General features: G+C 39.3%; 1 protein-coding gene across 7 annotated transcripts in view; it reads left to right on the top strand.

The window, feature by feature from the left end:
- The window catches only part of CKAP5 (cytoskeleton associated protein 5), a 49,911-nt gene that overhangs the window by 24,325 nt on the left and 4,866 nt on the right, over positions 1–20,720 (top strand). For 5 of the 7 annotated variants that reach the window (XM_083839444.1, XM_083839445.1, XM_083839446.1 and 2 more), the window contains 23 exons: positions 49–234; positions 701–795; positions 2,213–2,270; positions 2,357–2,482; positions 2,829–2,965; positions 3,131–3,305; positions 3,838–3,951; positions 5,889–6,017; positions 6,682–6,876; positions 7,503–7,638; positions 10,621–10,709; positions 11,501–11,611; positions 11,900–12,025; positions 12,733–12,882; positions 13,280–13,483; positions 13,734–13,869; positions 14,688–14,881; positions 16,610–16,782; positions 17,936–18,109; positions 18,560–18,680; positions 19,389–19,568; positions 19,850–20,037; positions 20,451–20,526. In XM_083839444.1, the coding sequence (XP_083695570.1) occupies positions 49–234; positions 701–795; positions 2,213–2,270; positions 2,357–2,482; positions 2,829–2,965; positions 3,131–3,305; positions 3,838–3,951; positions 5,889–6,017; positions 6,682–6,876; positions 7,503–7,638; positions 10,621–10,709; positions 11,501–11,611; positions 11,900–12,025; positions 12,733–12,882; positions 13,280–13,483; positions 13,734–13,869; positions 14,688–14,881; positions 16,610–16,782; positions 17,936–18,109; positions 18,560–18,680; positions 19,389–19,568; positions 19,850–20,037; positions 20,451–20,526 (3,273 nt within the window). The remainder of the gene's footprint in view (positions 1–48; positions 235–700; positions 796–2,212; positions 2,271–2,356; positions 2,483–2,828; positions 2,966–3,130; positions 3,306–3,837; positions 3,952–5,888; positions 6,018–6,681; positions 6,877–7,502; positions 7,639–10,620; positions 10,710–11,500; positions 11,612–11,899; positions 12,026–12,732; positions 12,883–13,279; positions 13,484–13,733; positions 13,870–14,687; positions 14,882–16,609; positions 16,783–17,935; positions 18,110–18,559; positions 18,681–19,388; positions 19,569–19,849; positions 20,038–20,450; positions 20,527–20,720) is intronic. The other 2 variants (XM_083839449.1, XM_083839450.1) reach the window with 1 other exon arrangement.

The following is a 20,720-nucleotide window of genomic DNA, read 5'->3' as shown; positions in this document are numbered from 1 at the left end:
TAAAACATGAAAACATGAGTGTCTTCCTTGCTGTTATGAACATTCCAGGTGATGCAGATGAAACTGCATATAGTTGCATTGATTGCACAGAAAGGAAACTTCTCCAAAACTTCAGCACAGGTTGTGCTGGATGGTCTCGTAGACAAGGTTGGTGATGTGAAATGTGGGAGTAATGCAAAAGAAGCCATGACAGCAATAGCTGAGGCATGTCAGTTGCCATGGACTGCTGAGCAGGTGAGTGAATAGTAAAGGTATTCTTCCAGTAAAGGCAGAAATACTATGTGGGATGTTCTTTCAGTCTGAGGAATAAGTCTGAAATCTTTTATTTATTTATTTTGTGTTTCCTGTAATTAATTTGCTTTCAAGATATCTCTTGAGGTAGAAATTAAATAAACCCTCATTCAAGAGAGGTAATAGGAAGGTACTGACTTACCTGTAGAGATACTGTCAAAACAGTTAAACTTCCGTAACACAGGTAATTTCCAGCTGCGTTTTAGTACTTCTGTAACTTCTGGTTCACACTAACTGCAATCATATTATGCTGTAGTGACACAACAAATTCTGCCTTGCTTATTACCCCAATTGTTTTGGTTTATTTGCACTGCCTTTTTTTTTTTTTGCAGGCATTTTAATTCATTTGTTACAGTGCTTTGTCACCTGGCTTGTCAATGAAAATTCACATTTAACTCTTATGTTCCAGGTTGTGGCTATAGCTTTCTCTCAAAAGAATCCTAAAAACCAGTCAGAAACCTTGAACTGGCTCTCAAACGCGATTAAAGAGTTTGGCTTTTCTGGGTATGTCTTTTAAGTAAACTGGCAAGAGCAACTTGAATGAAATTATTTCTTATCTTGGACTGAGAATCTGTTCATCCTACCTAGCGAGTGCAAATGCACTGAACGTTTGTTTCCTCATCTGTGATGCTGACTATATCAGGTTCTTTTCTAGCTCTAAATATGTAAATAAAAGCATCTAACTTTAGTAATAAGATACAATCCTTTATTGTTACTCCATTCTCACTGGGCCTTCTCTGAAGAGCGTTCTACTTAACCTGCACAAAGAAGTGGGATGAGCAAGTAGTTGTAGTAGTTCATGTCTGATATTCCCATTCTACTTAGATACACCTGCACCCTGGTGGATCGCTATTTATTTAGACAAAAAAAGGGCAAAAAGGCAGGCAGAAGAGTTACATAGCATGTTTATTGTTTTTTTTGGGGTAGATTTTACGTATGATAACAGGGTGATGTTTTAACCAACATAATAACGATTATTGCTTCTGGTGCTGTGAAGGAAAAATAGATTCTCCTTTAAAATCAGAACAACTTAATTTCTAAGCACCTCTCTTAACTGAATATTCTCTAGCATATGTAATACAATAATATACAGTTTACTCATATACAGTTTACTCATAAGAACAAAACTTCTGAGCAGTAAAAGCTTGAAATTCTAATTTATTTGACTGCTTGGGTGGTTACCATGCCTGCTTGTGTTGTATCACAGCTGTTAAATAGATAGTCATGTTGATTAAGTCTGGGAAATAAACTCTTTTCAGTAACATTTTACATGCTAGGACAAATTCCCAAAGAAGTATGTATCTCCAGCAGGATAATGTGTGGATATGATACTAGAACAGAAGTGTTTGGGGCTGCACAAAGGAATCGATCTTCCATGCTTGCCCATCTGTTCCCTTTTCTGTTGAATGCAGTGGTGGTACAGAAGATTCAGTAATCTAAACCTTGTTTTTACTCTTTCTTTCTATTGTAAATGAGTCTTTTTTGAAACTTTTACCTCTTTGTGGATGATCCTGATACAGGTCAACAAAAAAGTACCTTTTATATCAGGTGTTTAAATGGTACTGGACTTATCCTTTGGGATTTGAGTCCTAGCAGTTGTATGGGTGTCATAGTTTAAGAAAATTTACAGCTGTAATAAATGCAGTCTTTGATGTAAAATATCTTAGGTTTACTGTATTGACTTTCACAGTAGGTTATTTCCAAAACCTATCCATTTCAGTATTTTTTTTTGAAATAGCTACCAACTACATTGTACCTGGGATATTACGATGTGCAAATATTTTCTGCTTCTAAGTCATTTGTATGTATCTGGTTTATTCTCATTGCATTATTTTAATCTGTAGCATGTTATGATGGTTTTGTTTCTCATTGGTGTTTGCTGTGTTGCGTTTTACTCATGGGAGCATCTTTTTCCCCACAGACTGAATGTCAAAGCTTTCATCAGTAATGTGAAGACAGCTCTTGCTGCAACTAACCCAGTAAGTAAATTTACAATTTTAATACTGATTTTTTTTTTTTTGGTCCTTAATTAGAAGACTGAGTGCTTTTATCATCTTTCTGACAGGCTGTAAGGACTTCTGCCATTACCTTGCTGGGAGTTATGTACCTTTATGTGGGGCCTCCTTTGCGAATGTTTTTTGAAGATGAGAAGCCCGCCCTTCTCTCCCAGATAGATGCAGAATTTGAAAAGGTATGAAGTGTAGCACTCTTAATAACAAGTACCATTAAAACTACTTGGAAACTTCAGTAGTTGGAATGTGTAGTAAAACTGTTGTCTAACCTGCGTTTTGGTAATGAATCAGACTTCTGACGATAACCTACCAAAGTAGCTGCAAACATGCTGTATGTAGCTATGTCAATAATCTACTTTTTTTCTCCCATGACAGATTTCAAAAGCTTCTGCTTTTGGGGGTATCAGTATGTTCTAGGAGTCTGCTACACTGAGATAGCATATTTGGGTCATGCAACCGTCTCTATTTTTCATGTCAAATGAAAAACTCTAAAATACCTATTGCTGTCTTCTGTGTTGCTTGCAGATGCAAGGGCAGACAGCACCAGCCCCAACTCGTGGCATTTCCAGGCACAGTGGAGGCAGTGGGGATGACGGTGAGGAAGAGGAACAGGAGGATGTTGCGAATGATGTTGTGGATCTCTTGCCGAGAACAGATATTGGGTATGTTAGGGTTCTACAGCATGAGGACATATTTGCCCTGCAATTCAAAGCTTGGTATTTATAAGCACTTCATAAGCAGAAATTGCGTTGTTAAAGTGCTAAATTACTAAAAAGCATGTAGCAAAGAAAATGGGCTTTTTGCTACTTTTTTTTTTCCTCTTATAGTGATAAGATCACAGCTGAGCTAGTGTCTAAGATTGGGGACAAAAACTGGAAGATCCGAAAGGAAGGTCTAGATGAAGTGACGAGCATAATTAATGATGCGAAGTTCATACAGCCCAACATAGGAGAACTTCCAGCTGCTTTGAAGAGTCGTCTCAATGACTCCAATAAAATCTTGGTATGTTACTTAAAGTCCTATTTCAACTATTTACAGCTTAGAACTGCAGACAAGCTATTTCTGAACGTTGCTTATGGTTCAGATCTGCTAACATCATGAAATCAACAGTTTGAAACCAGTGAACAGTGTATTTACAGATTATGTGCTTGCCAGTTCTTACAAACATTTGTCTCTGCAGATTTTTATAATGTCTTTGCAAAAAAAAGACTTCAAAAAGGGGGAAAGTCTACCTCTGTACTCAGAGTAATGTAAGCAAACTTTAAAAAAAAAAAGTTGAATCGCTTTACTTGGCAAAAAATAAATCTCTTGTTTCAAAATTTTTTTGCTGAACTTGATTGAAATTTACTTAAAATATAGAAATAACTTTTGCCTGTTTGTGTGATGAATTTGAAGTCTGGAAAAGGTATCATTGAGCAGGCATTATAAAGTAAAAGGCCCGATAAACAGCGGTGTTACTTTCCCTATGTGACTTGGAGTTTTGTGCAGGTGCTTGTCGCTGTAGCTTATTCAAAGCCTTGCTGTTTATGTGCAGGTGCAACAAACACTGAGCATTCTTCAGCAGCTAGCAACAGCAATGGGCCCCAATATCAAACAGCATGTGAAAAATTTGGGCATTCCTGTCATTACAGTCCTTGGAGACAGTAAGGTAGGGCATTCGAGACCTTTCTCCTTTTTGCCTTTTACTATCTAAGTATCTTACTACTATCTAAGCTATGTCTGAGAATAACTATATAGGCTATAGTATTTAGCCTTGCTTTTGAGACACGGATGGTAGTTTGTAAGCTACTAAAGAAGTTTTAAAGTTGTGGTGCTGTTGGACTTTTCTTGGGGTGTGGTTCTTTCCTAGATGACAGCTTATTAACAAAATAAGAATTTCTACCTTACTATATATTCTGAGATATATTCTACTGCTTATGAATAAATGCAGTAAAGGTTGTACTTCAACTTTAAATGAAACAAGATGACTGTATGTATACGTACTTTTGATGCTGAAAATATACTACTTGACCAAACAAACCTGATTAGCTTTTGAAGTTGCTTGTTAGTACTCTTCTTTTCGTGTATCAATGTGGATTCCAGTGTACCTTGTTGTCTTGTTATATAGGAGACCTTTGAACCATAGGTAGAAACATGTCACTGATAACCAACACCAAAGTTTGTATAATGTTAGTGTGGAACTTGTCAAGATACAGTGTCAAAATCAAAGCTAGTACCATGGGAAAGCTATTTTGAGGAGTTAGGGAAAGGAGGCTTGGTACGATGCCAGTGTCTTGTGCCAGAATTCACAGGCAATTATCAGAGATGATGTACTTCAGATGTTTCTACTCTGCATGTGAGTAGGGAAAAAGTAGGTGAGCAGGCTAAAGCTGAAAGTCCTAATAGCAACAGAAGCTTATCACTTTGAAAGCTTCCGAAGATGTGTGTCAGAACTAGATTCCTACCAAAATACTTTGCTGTTGGTGGTGCCCATAGGAGAAAGGCTCTTGACACAGTCTGCATTTCTGTGTAGAGAGAGAAAGAATCGTCTTGCCGGTACCTCCCCCAAGCTCAATTTTGAGCCGAATTGCCAGGAGATTAGAGCAATTCTGCTGGAGGCCAAAGCTTACTCAGCATAGACTGATATTGCTTCAGCAAACACCTTCTGATCTTCCACAAGCATATAGGATTCTTTCCCTCCCTTGCTTGAAGAAGCTGATCATCCTTCTCTAGGAGAAGGAAACTGCTCCTGTGTTTCCGTGTTATGGATCTTCCTACCTGTAAGGAGCCTATATATCTGAAAGCAAGAAAAGCCAGTTTACAAGCTGTGATGTTCATGAATCTACTAATGAGAAATCAAAATGTGTTCTAGTCTGCTAACAAGCTGTGCTGACATTTAAAGTACAACGTGCGTATATTGATGTGCGCCAACATGCATTAGCACATTAATGCTTAATGTGTCTGTATCCTTGGTACGGGCAGTGTATGCATTGGTGGTTCTCTTATTTTACTGAAGGGGCAAAAACTCTAAATTACTGTGCACATTACTCCTATTTATATAAGACTTGCTCCTTTTTGTTGTTTGATGCTGTTCTGAAGTAGTCTGAAGATGGAAAATGAGTAAGAGTAGAGGGTTCCCCTATTCATGGTTTGACTTCTGCTTGTGTGTATCCTAAATAAGAGTGCCCTGAAACTAATAACAGGTTCTATAACCCGCTTGCCCTGATTTATGAGTGTACTACATCTATCTTTACCACCATCTTTTACTTTTTAGGTAAATCATTAACCTTATTCTTTTACTAGGAAACTAAGCTAAAGGAGACTCCCAAACTCTCATCAATGAATAGTAGCAAGTTCAGAGGGCTTCTAGAGATGCCTTTTGTCCTTTTTTTTTTTTACCGAACTACTGCTAAAAACGATAAATTAATATGATGTGACTTGGTCATTTCTGCATCTCATAGCATCACTAAAATTAGGTTCTTCTGATCACTAGATTTCTCGAGCAGTGAAGAAAAATAGAGATTTCAAAGCATATAACCTGGAATCTTCTGTTGTAATCTTCTGACCCCTCTTTAGAATTATTCTTCTTAAATCTTTTTGTTACAGAATAATGTTCGTGCTGCTGCATTAGCAACTGTGAATGCCTGGGCTGAACAAACCGGAATGAAAGAGTGGTTGGAAGGTGAAGATCTATCTGAGGAACTCAAAAAAGAAAATCCTTTCCTAAGACAAGAGGTAGGCTTCTGCTAAGTAAACTTCTCCACATGTGCATGTAATCAAAATGACCTTACTTACAAAGGAATATGTTCAACTAAGCAGACTGACATTGCATAATACGATCATTACATGAGTAAACAAGTAACTCTGTTCTTACTGACAAAATGTCAAACTTCACAAGGCTAATGAGCTGTCACCCCTGCATGTTAGCTGTAATTCAGATTTCAGTGCCTCCCAAATGAAGTTTGCCTGTTTTGATTACCCTTTTAAGACCTATTGTTTTTCTTCCAATTAACCCTATGGCAGTGAAGACCTGAACTGAACTGGAGGTATTAATAAATTGAAGTGAATGAAGTGCAACTTACTAATCAGCCGCACTAGCTGAAATTACAATGCTTTTTTTCAAAAGGAAGAAACAACTCAAGCAGTCTTAGCTAACTAGGCTCCAAGTTTTAAATGAGCTGCATATTGACATACTGCACTTGTTTTTTTTAAACTGCTGATATTAAAGTTCGCATTAAGAATGTTTGCCTGAACAAATGTTGTAGGGCTTTGTTCTTTTTGCGTGTGAAAATGTGAAACGCTTCTACAACTGAGCTACTCTTCAGGCTTTTGTGGCTTATACTAGGTGTTCCAGCTAGCAGTGAGCACTTGCCCAGAAACTTTTTATTCTTTCTTTCAGCTGCTTGGTTGGTTAGCTGAAAAGTTGCCTACCCTCCGTACTGTTCCTTCTGACCTGCTCTTGTGTGTGCCTCACCTCTACTCCTGTCTTGAAGATAGAAATGGGGATGTGCGTAAAAAGGCGCAGGATGCCCTGCCCTTCTTTATGATGCATCTTGGATTTGAGAAGATGGCGAAAGCCACCAGCAAGCTGAAGGTATTGTTTTCGCTAAGATTAGATAATATGACCTTGAATGAGTGGATATTAACAAGTCACATTCACAATCTCATGACTTGATGTCTCCAGTCGTTAAAAGCCTGTCTTCAGTCCCTTTGAGTTCAATGCAAATAGTGTCAGGAGGCTGTGAGTTAGTTTTTTCAACTTTAGAAAGACTGCTGCCACAACAGGTTTATCACTTCAGGAGCTTGATACTTATTCACTATGCTTTTGTTTTAAAATAAAAAAATCTACCTGCTGATAGCTTCCTTACTGGTTATTGTCCAGCTGTATGTCTTTGAACATACACTTTAAGATGGCTTCCAGCAATTTGTTGTATCTTTACGGATCACTGAGTGCTGGTTCCCTCTTAGGGCTCTCCATTAACTTCAAGGGACTGCGCACCTAGGATAGATTGCTAGTTCACATGTTTCCTATAGGTCCTGCAGAAAGAAGCTAATGGATGACGTGTTTTATCTCAGAACAGGAATATCTGAAAACATGTTTTAAGATAAGCGTCATGGAAGATGCTAACTAGAGAATAGTACTGTTTGCCTTGTCTGTAGCATGTATTAGCATTGTAATCCTTCCATATCTATTACTTTTTCCCCCCCCCTGCTCTCTAGCCAACTTCCAAAGACCAGGTACTGGCCATGCTTGAGAAAGCCAAGGCCAACATGCCAGCCAAACCAGCTCCTGCTGCTAAAGCATCTTCCAGAGTGGGTGGGGGAGCAGCTCCAGCCAAATTCCAGCCTGCATCAGGTAACCTCTCGAGTTCTGGTAAATGAGTGATAAAAGGGTGGGTTTCCTTTCATTTAAGAAAATCTATTGGGTTAAATAGCACTTTGAAGTTTATTTATGTTTTTTTAAAGCACAGGTTCTGTAAAATTGATTCTCTGATTGACTTTCCCAGCTTGGGACTACATAAAAAGGAGTTCTATTTGCAGAATCTGAGTGCAGGAATTAGTGGATAAGCTTACAATTGTTGTATTAAGTTTGAGATAGTAGGTCAATCATCTGCAGGGAAGAGCTTTTGGCTATATATGGATATTACTAACTGCAGTATGCCATTGTAGAGTTTGTTGTAGACATTCTTTTTAGATAGATAAGCAAGTTGTTTTGAAGGTAACTTTCAGAAATACTCTTTACACTAGGTCTGTGGTCTGGACTAATACTAACAACATGGTTTCATAGATCCAAAGGCTATGGTGCCTGTGGAATATTAACCTGGAAATATGTTTTAATATTGTGTCCCTGTATCTAAAGAAACAGAACAACACTAAAAAATGTCTGAACTTTTGAACAAAAATAAGTTAAAATCTTGGTCCTTCTCAATTTCTAAATTAAATTAATTTGTATTGATGTAGTACTTTGCATTTCTGAAAGAGTGTATCCTTGCAGAGAATCATTTGATTACGCTTGCATTTACTCAAACTTCTTTAGTGCATGCAGGCAAATGAATAGTCTTACGTATCTGTTTCATGGAGCTTAAGTTTTGAGGTTTCTAGGGAACCTTTTTGTCATGCTAGAGGAAGAAGCCCTCTTAACAGGAGGAGGGAAATTCAGCATAGTTGCAAACATCTTCCATCATTCCATTCCTTTCCATCATTTATCGGCAGTCCTGGCTATCAGGGGAGGTCCCAGTTGACTGGCAGCTAGCCAATGTGACGCCCATCTATAAGAAGGGCCGCAGGGCAGACCTGGGGAACTACAGGCCTGTCAGTTTGACCTCAGTGCCAGGAAAGCTCATGGAGCAGATTATCTTGAGGGTCATCACGCGGCACTTGCAGGGCAAGCAGGCGATCAGGCCCAGTCAGCATGGGTTTATGAAAGGCAGGTCCTGCTTGACGAACCTGATCTCCTTCTATGACCAAGTGACGCGCTTGGTGGATGAGGGAAAGGCTGTGGATGTGGTTTACCTTGACCTCAGTAAGGCTTTTGACACAGTTCCCCACAACATTCTCCTGAAGAAACTGGCTGCTCGGGGCTTGGACTGGCGTACGCTTCGCTGGGTTAGAAACTGGCTGGATAGCCGGGCCCAGAGAGTTGTGGTGAATGGAGTCAAATCTGGTTGGAGGCCGGTCACTAGTGGTGACCCCCAGGGCTCGGTACTGGGGCCGGTCCTCTTTAATATCTTTATCGATGATCTGGATGAGGGCGTCCAGTGCACCCTCAGTAAGTTTGCAGATGACACCAAGCTAAGTGCGTGTGTCGATCTGCTCGAGGGCAGGAAGGCTCTGCAGGAGGATCTGGATAGGCTGGAGCGATGGGCTGAGGCCAACTGTATGAAGTTCAACAAGGCCAAGTGCCGGGTCCTGCACCTGGGGCGCAACAACCCCAAGCAGAGCTACAGGCTGGGAGATGAGTGGCTGGAAAGCTGCCTGGCTGAGAGGGACCTGGGAGTATTGGTTGATAGTCGGCTGAATATGAGCCAGCAGTGTGCCCAGGTGGCCAAGAAGGCCAACAGCATCCTGGCCTGTATAAGAAGCAGTGTGGCCAGCAGGTCTAGGGAAGTGATTGTGCCCCTGTACTTGGCTCTGGTGAGGCCGCACCTCGAGTACTGTGTTCAGTTTTGGGCCCCTCGCTACAGGAAGGACATGGACGTGCTCGAGCGAGTCCAGAGAAGGGCGACCAAGCTGGTGAGGGGTCTGGAGAACAAGTCTTACGAGGAGCGGCTGAGGGAGCTGGGCTTGTTCAGCCTGGAGAAGAGGAGGCTCAGGGGCGACCTCATCGCTCTCTACAGTTACCTGAAAGGAGGCTGTAGAGAGGTGGGGGTTGGTCTATTCTCCCACGTGCCTAGTGACAGGACGAGGGGGAATGGGCTAAAGTTGCGACAGGGGAGTTTTAGGTTGGATGTTAGGAAGTACTTCTTTACCGAAAGGGTTATTAAGCATTGGAACGGGCTGCCCAGGGAGGTGGTGGAGTCACCATCCCTGGAGGTCTTTAAAAGACTTTTAGATGTAGAGCTTAGCGATATGGTTTAGTGGAGTACTTAGTGTTAGGTCGGAGGTTGGACTCGATGATCTTGAGGTCTCTTCCAACCTAGAAATCTGTGATACTGTGATCTTTGTGCTTCAGTCAGTTCTGTCTTCAGTTCTGATTGATCATGCAGTTGATTTGACTTTCATTGTAGGAGGGTGTGGGGTTTCTTCATGTTTTGTTTTTGTTTGCTTGTTTTTAAAATCTTTCCACGCAACCGTCTGTCAGCTTCTCTTTGAAAATACCTATGTGGTATTGAGAATAAAAAACATAGCTTAATTTTTATGCTAAAATCAATTACAAAAAAATTCTGTGACAACACTTAAAAATTATCTGGATGATCTGTCCAGTGTAGTTTACTTTGGGGCTACTGGAATGCTTGTGCTGACACAAGGGAGAAGGTGACAGGATTGGGTTACAAGGGATTAGAAGAAGCAGTCCTGCATTATCTCCTTCTTAGGGCCAGCTTGCCTGCTCAAACTGAGGACAGCTACAGCTTCAGACACGAGCCCACACAGTGCATCTGTGTGCATGTTTTTAAACCTGTTTTGATAATGACGAATTTGACATATGATCTTAATTCAGAACTTTGTATGCTTACATGCAATAGAAGAAACTTTTTACACATTTGAAGTCCTCAGATGACAGTGTGATAAAGGCATTATTATCTTCATCAACATTTTTTCTTCTCCGCTAAGAACAGAAAACCAGTGCTGACCTAAAATAGGCTTACTGGTAGTTTGAAATGGTCTATTATTTTTCCAGCTTTTTCTGAAGATTCAGGGTCCAATACCATGGAATCCAAGCCTGATCCCAAAAAAGCCAAAGCAGGAGGTGCCTCCTCTAAAGCTAAGGTATGCTGATGGCATTTTGTATGAAATTGGTTCAATTAAGTTAGTAGATGTAGTTTGTTAATGTATTACAAGTAGAAGAGTATAGCCCTTGCTAGGGACTGCTTATACTAAGAATTATTGTGATTGTCTGATTTCTGAAATTGTATTCCCATATCATCTACTTCATCACTATTTTTTTCATTAACTATTTAATTATTCCAAAGCCTGTGTTGGCACAAATGCAGTTCTGTGGACAGCTTATTCCATGTTCTAAATATGCTTGACCTTCTTGATTTCATGTGATTGAGAACTCACTATTACTATTGCGGTTCCAACATTACACTTTGTACAGTAGTTTTGAGCCCAAGTATCGAAAGAAATTAATCTCTCCTTTACAGTAGGGAGGATAAAATGCTCTCAAGCACAGAAGGAAGATGCTTAAATACATAGTAATAGCCTCAGCTGATTACATTTGAATTGTGGTTAGGTTTTTCTGCTTTGTTACGGTAATTTTTCTGCTATTAACTTTTAAACACAACAACAAAAAGAAAACCTGTTCTACAGTCCTGTTGCCTCCTTTGTCTAAAGTAATGCTGTAATGAGATCAGTTTTGATACAGGTCCAGATTTATGACAGAAGTGAATGGAACTAACTTTGAAGGATGTTACAGGCTTGCTTAGGTTAATATATTCATCTGTCAAAACTGATGCCAGAGTAAATGCCTCTGCTGTGAACTCACAGAAAGTTTGGAATAGTAACTCTAGTGAGTAAATCTTTCTAACAACAAAGCCTTTTTTGTGGCTTATTTACAGCAGTCAGATGTTAATAGCAGTATGTCCAAAGGCAATACCAGCCAGTCCAAAGCTAATACAAGCCTCAGCAAAGGCAATACGAGTCTGGCAAAGAACAAATCTATCAAACAGGTACCACGTTGGGTTTTAGGGATGCGTGTGGGTGACTAGTGCACTGGTTGAGTGACATGTCATATTTCACAGAGTACTATTGCGCACATTGTCGTGGGTATTGCTTCCACAGCAGCAGAGCACATACTTCTAAAACTCTAATCAACATTATTCTTCTAGCTTCTCTCTGGCTCTTGTACGCCTAGGCAGCATGACATTGGCTGGTATCTAATGCTTGCAATTGCTTGCCTAAGGCATGTATGTGTCTTGCATTGCCTCTTGAAACCTTGTGTGTTGCTTTTTTTTCAGGGTGTACAGGGGAAGAAAGTGTTAAGCAAGCCTACTTTGAAGGAAGACGATGATAAATCAGGTCCTATTTTTATCATGGTCCCAAATGGGAAAGAACAGAGAATGAAAGATGAGAAAGGTCTGAAGGTGAGGAAAAAAATGGATGTGTTCACCTGTTTTGAAGTAGTATAACTTTAGCACCTTCCTTTGTTCTGGTATTTAGAGTTAAACGTGCTAGGGCATGAAAGTACTAGGCTCTGTCCATCCTTTAGATTGATTTTTCTAGTGTCTAGTTGACTTTCGCAGGTCCATATCAGTCTTACTACGGTGTTTTCCTGTTTTTTTTTTCCTGAATTTTGTGCATTTATGCATTCTTGTAAAACACAGAGGCCTTTTTACAACTTTTTCCAGCTGAGAACTCTCTCAGGTATTAAGCTAATTGACTGTTTTCACATAATTAATTCTAGAGTTGTAATATCCACTGTGAATTCTTTATACTTATTTTTTTAACAGCATCTCTTATAAAGCTTGTCTTTTTGTGGAAGTTCTGTTACTTAAAACACAGGGTTTATTTATTACTTGCTAGTGAATAGGCCTATTTTGCATAAAAAAGAAACATTTAAAGTAACTGGTAATAATTAAGGTAATAACCTAAAGATAACCACTCGACATAGGGAGAATCTTTCGTGTAAGCTAAGGTGAGGAAACCCCACCAAACTTTTCCCACTTCTTTTTGATAATGAGAAGACTTTGAAAACAGATTCTGAAGCAAGATTAAAAGCAACGCAACTTGCAGATTGCTTCAAGAAGAGAAGGTACTGCTTGGTTTGAGTTCTAAATGCTGGTTTTTGCAGGTGTTAAAGTGGAATTTCACTACTCCCCGTGATGAATATATTGAGCAGCTGAAGACTCAGATGTCCAGTTGTGTGGCCAAATGGCTACAGGATGAGATGTTTCATGCAGACTTTCAGCACCACAACAAAGCACTGGCTGTTATGATTGAGGTAAGTTTGGATCTGTGGTAGTGGATGACAACACAAAATTATTTCTTGCTACGCAAGAGTCAGCTCGAACTAAAATTAACTTGCAGTACTCTGAGAAGCCAGGGATCACTGTGCTGTGAAATTTAATTTTAGTAAATATCGAAATAATTGTCAGAGGAATGATAAATTTGATATTAATATTGCCTGTTTCTTGAGAGAGGAGAAAATGAGTTAGTTTGCTGGAGACTTCGTAGAATTTCAGAAAGCTGTACAAGGTAAAAGTGAGTACTTGGAATTTTAGGACTCAACCAGCAAAAGTAGACAGTTTTAACAGGCATAGCTTTTCCTTATACCTGTTTTCTTGAACAGTGTTTCACTTTGCACAACCTCCTTTTTTTTCTTTCCATGTCACTTCAAGCATTTGGAGAGTGAAAAAGATGGAGTCATCAGCTGCCTGGATCTGATCTTAAAGTGGCTGACCCTGCGGTTCTTCGATACCAACACAAGTGTTCTGATGAAAGCACTTGAATACCTCAAATTGCTTTTCAATTTGCTGAGTCAAGAAGAGTATCACCTTACTGAAAATGAAGCATGCTCTTTCATCCCATATCTCATCCTAAAGGTACTTTTCGTTGTATAAGTTAACCTTATTTTTCATGGGAAACATAGGATGACATCAAACACTTTAACTTGTTCTTTTTGAATATATTGCACATTTGACTTTAAAAGGCATTTGCAAAATTATTCTTGATGCAAAAACCTTTTCTGGGTTTTCTTAACGTTATTTAGACTCAGTCTCATCAATGGTACGATGAGACTGTTGAAAATGTTATGTATTTCCCCTCCCCACACACACCAATTTTTCCTTCTAGGTAGGAGAACCAAAAGATGTCATCCGCAAAGATGTCCGTGCCATTCTGAACAGGATGTGTCTCATATATCCAGCCAGCAAGATGTTTACTTTTATCATGGAGGGGACAAAATCTAAAAACTCAAAGCAGCGTGCAGGTGGGAAATAGCATTATGAACTGAGTAATTGCAAGTAGTTCAAACTGTATTGTTTAGTATTCCAAAAAGCCAGCATAACTTTTGGTGGAACATGAGATTTGCCCTGTATGTAGAATTCTGTGCACTTGCAAATAATCCTTTTGGGGATTAGATTTTAAAGGAGAATAATCTTTTTATTTTGTGTCTTTGTCTTTGGGAGGTACAACAATTTGTTAAATTACTATCAATGTTAAGACTGATACTTGAGTATGCTTGTCTTAATACAACAGTACTAGGGAGAACGGTAATGATAAAAATTGTCCAGGCAACTAGGGGACTCAGATAACCTGATCAGAACTTTGAGAAGAAGCATCTCTATACTGCCTATCTGTCTCAATTATATTTTGGAAATTATTTATTGTATGGTGTTTGTGTAGTTCAAACAGCTCTGGTCACCTTAAGGATATCTCATCCTGATATAACCAGAGAGTTAAATTCTATGCATGATACAACATTGCAAGCTCAGAACTGTCTAAACTACCTAAATGTAAAGTTAAACTTCACATTGCTTGTATATGGTAATAGGAAATATTTGCAGTGGTATGGGGATGACTTATAGCTCTTGCATACTATCTTTGTGCTACTTGTCCCATGAATCACCTGGAGAGTGTGTATCTATCAACAGGGAGGGCAAGAACTCCTGTTCTGATAAGAAATTCAGTATTGTGATTCATGCTTCTCTACAGTGAACATTCAAGTTGTGCAAGCAGCACAGAAATCTGAGGGCTCTCTTCCCAGCAGCTTTAAATTTGCATGTGTGTGTCATTTTCTTCCTCTAGAGTGCCTGGAAGAGCTTGGATGTCTGGTCGAATCATATGGCATGAACGTATGCCAGCCAACTCCAGGGAAAGCCTTGAAAGAAATGGCAACTCATATTGGTGATAGGGACAACACTGTGCGCAATGCTGCACTGAACACCATTGTGACTGTGTATAATGTTCATGGTGACCAAGTATTCAAGCTGATTGGAAATGTAAGTGTAACTGGAAATACGTCTTTTGTTCAAATCCATACACTTGTGTAGGGATTTGCACTGTTTTGCTTGTGATGGGTCATGTTAAATTCTGGTGCTGGTGTCAAGAGTATTTTGGTATGTTAGGAATAACTTGCTATACCATAGATACTCTAAAAGTTGTTTTTTTTTTCTGATCGTGAAATTTATAACCTGGGTGTTCATGAATAAAAAGCAAAATTTGTAGAAATGAGCAAAACACTGAACTTTAATAGGAATTAAAAAGTTTGTAGAGTGACTTGCTACAGAGCTTGCAGTCCTTGTGATTTGGAATGAGATTTTGATAAATTATTTGGCAAAAAAAAGCTAGTTGTTGAGGCTCCCTCAAGTACTTGGCTTGCTTTTTTTTTTTCCTATGCCCATCCTCACAAGCTGTTTAGCAGCTGAAGTCTGGTAAGTTTGGTTTGTTTGCTTTATCTTATCGTACTTAAGTGTTTAAGGTCTGTGCCAGTACTGTGTAGCTTTGTATTGCAGTTGTTTTCTGGAAATCGTATTTATCCATGTTATATAAATGCAGTGAAAGTTAAAGGTGGCAAAACTCAGTTTCCAAAATAAGCTGCTCCCCCGTTCTCCAGCAGTGGAAAGCCAGTTTCTTGAGTTTTCTACGATTATTGTGCGTAACAGATCAGGTATCCTGAATTCTAACTTGAGTCACAAGCTTTTAGACCACTTTCTCCTGTTCTGTTCTCTGAATTTGCGGTCTCTCTCAATAACGTTTTTAGCAGCACTTAAACTGCTGGGAATGTGATAGCAATGAGCAGGGAAACAAGGCTGTTCACTCCACACCCCCTTTCTGGTTCCTGAAGTAAGTCAGGATGTTATATTGAAATTGGTTTAATGTGATTCTCTGTTACTTTCTCTGGTAGCAATCTCCATGAGAAGTAATGCTGCATTTTTCTTCAACCTGTTAGATTCACTTCTTATTTTAGATCTCTTGTTCAGAGTGCAGTCTGCCTCCTTTTGAGTGTTATGTTGCATAGTCTATTTCCTTTCAGATTTTCAAGGTTAAGAAAAATTGCTGTCAGCTTCAAAATGCCCTACCTAGTCCCTAAATGCACAGCATTTCGGAAAGGTTTATTGATTGTAAAAGTGCTGGGGAGTACTACCCACAAAAATGTCCAGGCTACTTTCGTTCAAATGATGTTACTGGTAATCTTCAGTCCTGTAGATAAGCATATAAATATGATTCTTATCACTGCATGAGTTGCAGTATTCAGTTGGCTTATCTTGTTTTCATGTTGAGTGATGGGTACATTGAATAGGCCAGCTCTAGAAGGACCTTGACTTCTGTGGCAGGGTCTACAGTGTTAAAGCGTTGTCTGGGCTTCCTGACAGAACAGGGGACATGGATACGTGGGTGGGTAGTTTTGTTTTTCAGCAGCACAAGCAGCAATTGGAAATACATGATAGTGCCAGGGTTTGAATTCAAAATGACTTGTTTTTTTGGAAACTGTGGACTAGAACTAGCTGTATTCCATATTACAGCTTGTTCACATGGGTTAATTAACTCCTGAAGGAGTATCTGGTAGTACAGAGTGGCCCTGATAGAGTGCTGCTAAATGGTGGTGTTGAGCTACCCTTGCTATTACAAAACCTAAGTCTGTAGTAATAAGTGTATACCTCCCATAGGTGACCAAGATTTCTAAATTCAACACAACTCAAACTGAGTGAAAGCATTATTTTTTGTAGCTATCAGAGAAAGACATGAGCATGCTGGAGGAGAGAATAAAACGATCAGCCAAGAGACCATCAGCTGCTCCCGTGAGACAAGTAGAGGAGAAACCTCAGCGTACTCAAAACATCAGTGCTAATGCTAGCATGCTGCGGAAGGGACCAGTTGAGGACATGTCTTCCAAACTCAAGTATGTAATGATACGTTGTCGTCTGTAGCTGGTATAGTATATGTGCTAATATCATGTCCAGCAATGTTATTTTAGTTCTCGTATCATCATCTTTGCATGTTGTGAAAATTGGCCAAATAGTTTAAAGCAAAATGTCTAAAAAATTTTTTTTGTCTTGTCTGTCTTTAAATCTTTCTAAATGGTCTTGTGCCTTTTTTCACTGCTTCTCCATGGACAGAATTATGTATCGCACTTATAGGATGTAAGTACTGCCCACTAACTCCTTGGTAGCAAGGCTCTTATCTTTCGATTTCTATCCTGGTCATCCTTTCCTGTGGGTGACAGGTTTATCAAGGCTGACTCTGGGTTATTTACATTCTCTGATCTAAATGAGAGTAAGAAACAAAACATACATGTTTCTACAAAGGTAACTATTGATCAAAGTGAAGGCAGACATGGTACTTTGGTTAGGCAGCTGTTGAAAATGCTGGGAGAATTTAGGACTACATGTTATATTTGAATTGGTGTTCACTGGTCCCTGTTCTTAACTTGTTAGGGCAGGCATAGAGCACAGAAGTGGATGAGCATGTGTGAGTCAGAGAGCCTGGAGCAACAGTACTAGAAACAAAAACTCAGAAACGTTATTCCTTACCACTTGCTCATTATCTTGGAATAAAAGTCGCTGTTGAGAATCACGTATCAGAACACTTCCGTTGAAAAATCTACTATGAAACATTCGTTCTGAAGGACAATGACAGTCCTACATTCAATTAGGCTTGCAAGATTTCTTATATACATATGCATCCTATTCATCAATTAAAAAAGCCCGCCGTGAAAATTAACTCTATATTCCATTAATGCTACTTTAAACTGTGCTGGATCACTCTCAGAATGAACAAGTGTGTACCTAACACTGCTTCAGGGGGGTCTCAGGTTGTGTTATAAGTATGACTAAGAAGGCAAGTAACTAGCAGCTACTCTTCTGGCCTATAAAAAATTGTTTTACTAAGGGCTAGGGGAATAGCAAAGGGGGTTATTAGGGGGCTTGAATAAAATCATATCTTCAAAATCTGTGCTATTCTATTATGAGAGCTTTAGGGCTACCAGTGGATGCTAGCGCTAGTACTCTTGCCTGTTGTATATATAATTAAAACCTCTCTCCTGGTTTCTGTAGCCAAAATCGCAACATGGGTGGTCACTCTGAGACATCGCATACAGTTCCACGGGAATTCCAGCTGGATCTTGATGAAATTGAAAATGACAATGGTCCTGTCAAATGTGAGATGCCAGCACTTGTACAGCACAAACTAGATGACATCTTTGAGCCAGTCCTGATTCCTGAGCCCAAGTGAGTCTTGTTGCATCTCTTCAATGAAGTCATAGGGCTACTTAAAACTCCTTTGAGAAGCTGAAATGACCGTGCTAGTTTGTACATTCAGACTTCTTTACATAAGAATGCAAAGAGTCAACTAGCTTGAAGAGAGATGTCAAAATGACAGTCTGGGGTACTGTTCTGAAGTCTGGATGACAGGTTTTTTTTATAATAAGAGAAAACTGATTTCTGTTCATCTTTGTATTTTAAGTATTTTTAAGACAATATTGAGTTTCTAAATGTATGATAAGTGTCTTTACATAGTGCAATAGACATGTTGTTAGAAATGATTTCTGCCTTCAGCATCCCCTGTGAAGATGAAATCCTTCTCTCTTGTCTCTAAACTGTCACTGAAATAGCCGTTCAGTACGAACCAGAACTCTTTGGAGAAAGGGTAACAAAATCCTGTTTTCTTCGACTGTTTAGAATCCGTGCTGTGTCCCCGCACTTTGATGACATGCACAGTAACACAGCTTCTACTATCAACTTTGTCATTTCCCAAGTAGCCAGTGGTGATATAAATACAAGCATCCAGGCTCTGGCCCAGGTAAGAGAATTAAGGTAGCAACTATTCATACTGTATTAAACTATTTATCCGCGAGAGTGATGAGCTGCACTCTGGTAGAGCAACCGTGTCGGGTGACATGGGCTCTGCTCAGAATCTCCCTGATGACAACACTAAGTGCACAGGGGCCATCTGACTCGCTTTAGCAATAAAAATTTTGCTTGAATGTTGTAGATCAGACTTAGAGAAACACTTGGTGGGGGGGAAAAATCAGTACATCTTTGGTTTTGTTGAGTGTACACCTATGCTAAAAGTTTGAAAAAGCAGACTTGCAAATGAGGCTTAACTTTTAAATGTAAACTGTTTTTGCAGGTCCTCAGCAAAAGAATTTTGTATTATCCCTCTTAGCTTTTACGTGTTTATAGGGTGGCTTTAAATATGTTGAAGTGTTTGTTTTCTGGAAGGTTTTACAAAGCTGTTAATTCCAGAATCTGTAATGCAGCATGTAATGTTCTCATTTGTACAGGACAGAATTGCAGCTCTATAAAAGATAAATACTTTGTATTGGGATTAGCAATAGAAATTTGTGGTTACTGGTTTCAGCTGAAAGCTTAGAACACAAATGCCTTGACAAATGGATTGGTAAGGGCAAGACCTTTCTTACAGAAATGTTTTCAAGTTATAGTTCTTTTGCACTGTTTTCAGTATGTTGACTTTACTGTACTTGGGTGTTTTGTTTTTAAATCTTAGATTGATGAGGTTCTCAGACAGGAGGACAAAGCAGAAGCAATGTCTGGACATATTGACCAATTTCTAATAGCTACGTTTATGCAGCTTCGGCTAATCTACAATACACACATGGCAGATGAGAAGCTAGACAAAGATGAAATAGTGAAACTTTACAGCTGTATTATTGGGAGCATGATATCGGTAAGGCTTTAACCTACAAATTAATGAGAAAAGCAAGTGATTTCTGTGTAGAAGTTGCAGGCGAATGGAACATCTGACTAATTCCTTACTTTTTGAATGCTTATGTGGGGGTCAAAGTATTTTCAGAAGTCATTCAGTAGAAATAGCCTTCCTAGTTGTGTTTTTATTGTTTAATGTTGATGGGTGGGGCAGGAATGTCAAAGGATTAGGTAGTGTGGTGAAGTCCTTATATTGAAGTATTTCATGCAGGGAAATCTTCTAATCTTGTCCTCTATTGGTAGCTATTTCAGATAGAGAGTCTGGCTCGAGAGGCTTCTACTGGTGTACTGAAGGACCTAATGCACGGTCTTATTACATTAATGCTGGATTCTCGGGTTGAAGACCTCGAGGAGGGTGAACAGGTCATCCGATCAGTCAACCTCTTGGTAGTGAAAGTTCTGGAAAAGTCTGATCAGACCAACATCTTAAGGTATACTTTGAAAAAGAGAAACTGTGATTACTGCTTCTCTTCATCTCTTCTTCCGTGTTCTGATTGTGTTTGTTAGTCAATTTATAAGCAAAGAATGATGTCTAAAAAATTGTTCACCTAGTTAATAAAGAATTGTCACCGATTGTTAGTGGCAGTCAGAGCGTGACCGCACAACCTCTACTGCTGAAGGCAAGTTAAGCAAACTAGCTTAGTGCGATTCTGTATGTTTGGTAGTTCAGCATACTGCCTCTTAAACTCCTGTAAAGTACTGGAAAGAAAGAGCTCTCACACAACGTGACATGAACTGCTGGACTAGCCCCAGTCTCTGGTGTGATACTGTGTTTGGGAACTGGCATCTTATCTGTGTGTAGCACTTTCCTGTGTAATTCTGTTACTAAATTTATTCCTTCTAGTGCTCTGCTTGTTTTGCTCCAAGACAGTCTACTAGCAACAGCCAGCTCTCCGAAGTTTTCAGAACTTGTCATGAAGGTGAGCCTCTAATAGAGGTTTCGAACTCTTGAAATATTTGGTTTATCTGAATCAACAACCTAGCTTTAAAGAACAGATATATTTTTTTAAATGGTGACCATAAATTGAAATATTTCTTATAATACTATTAAATGTTACGTACAGTGACTTCATTGTGTATGCTAAGCTTACATCCGCTAATAGTTTACAGAAGT

The sequence above is a fragment of the Anser anser genome (assembly GCF_964211835.1).
Source record: "Anser anser genome assembly, chromosome: 5".
In the NCBI taxonomy this organism is placed as follows: domain Eukaryota; kingdom Metazoa; phylum Chordata; class Aves; order Anseriformes; family Anatidae; genus Anser; species Anser anser.
The sequence above is the reverse complement of the archived record's forward strand: the minus strand, read 5'-3'. Positions and strand labels throughout refer to the sequence as shown.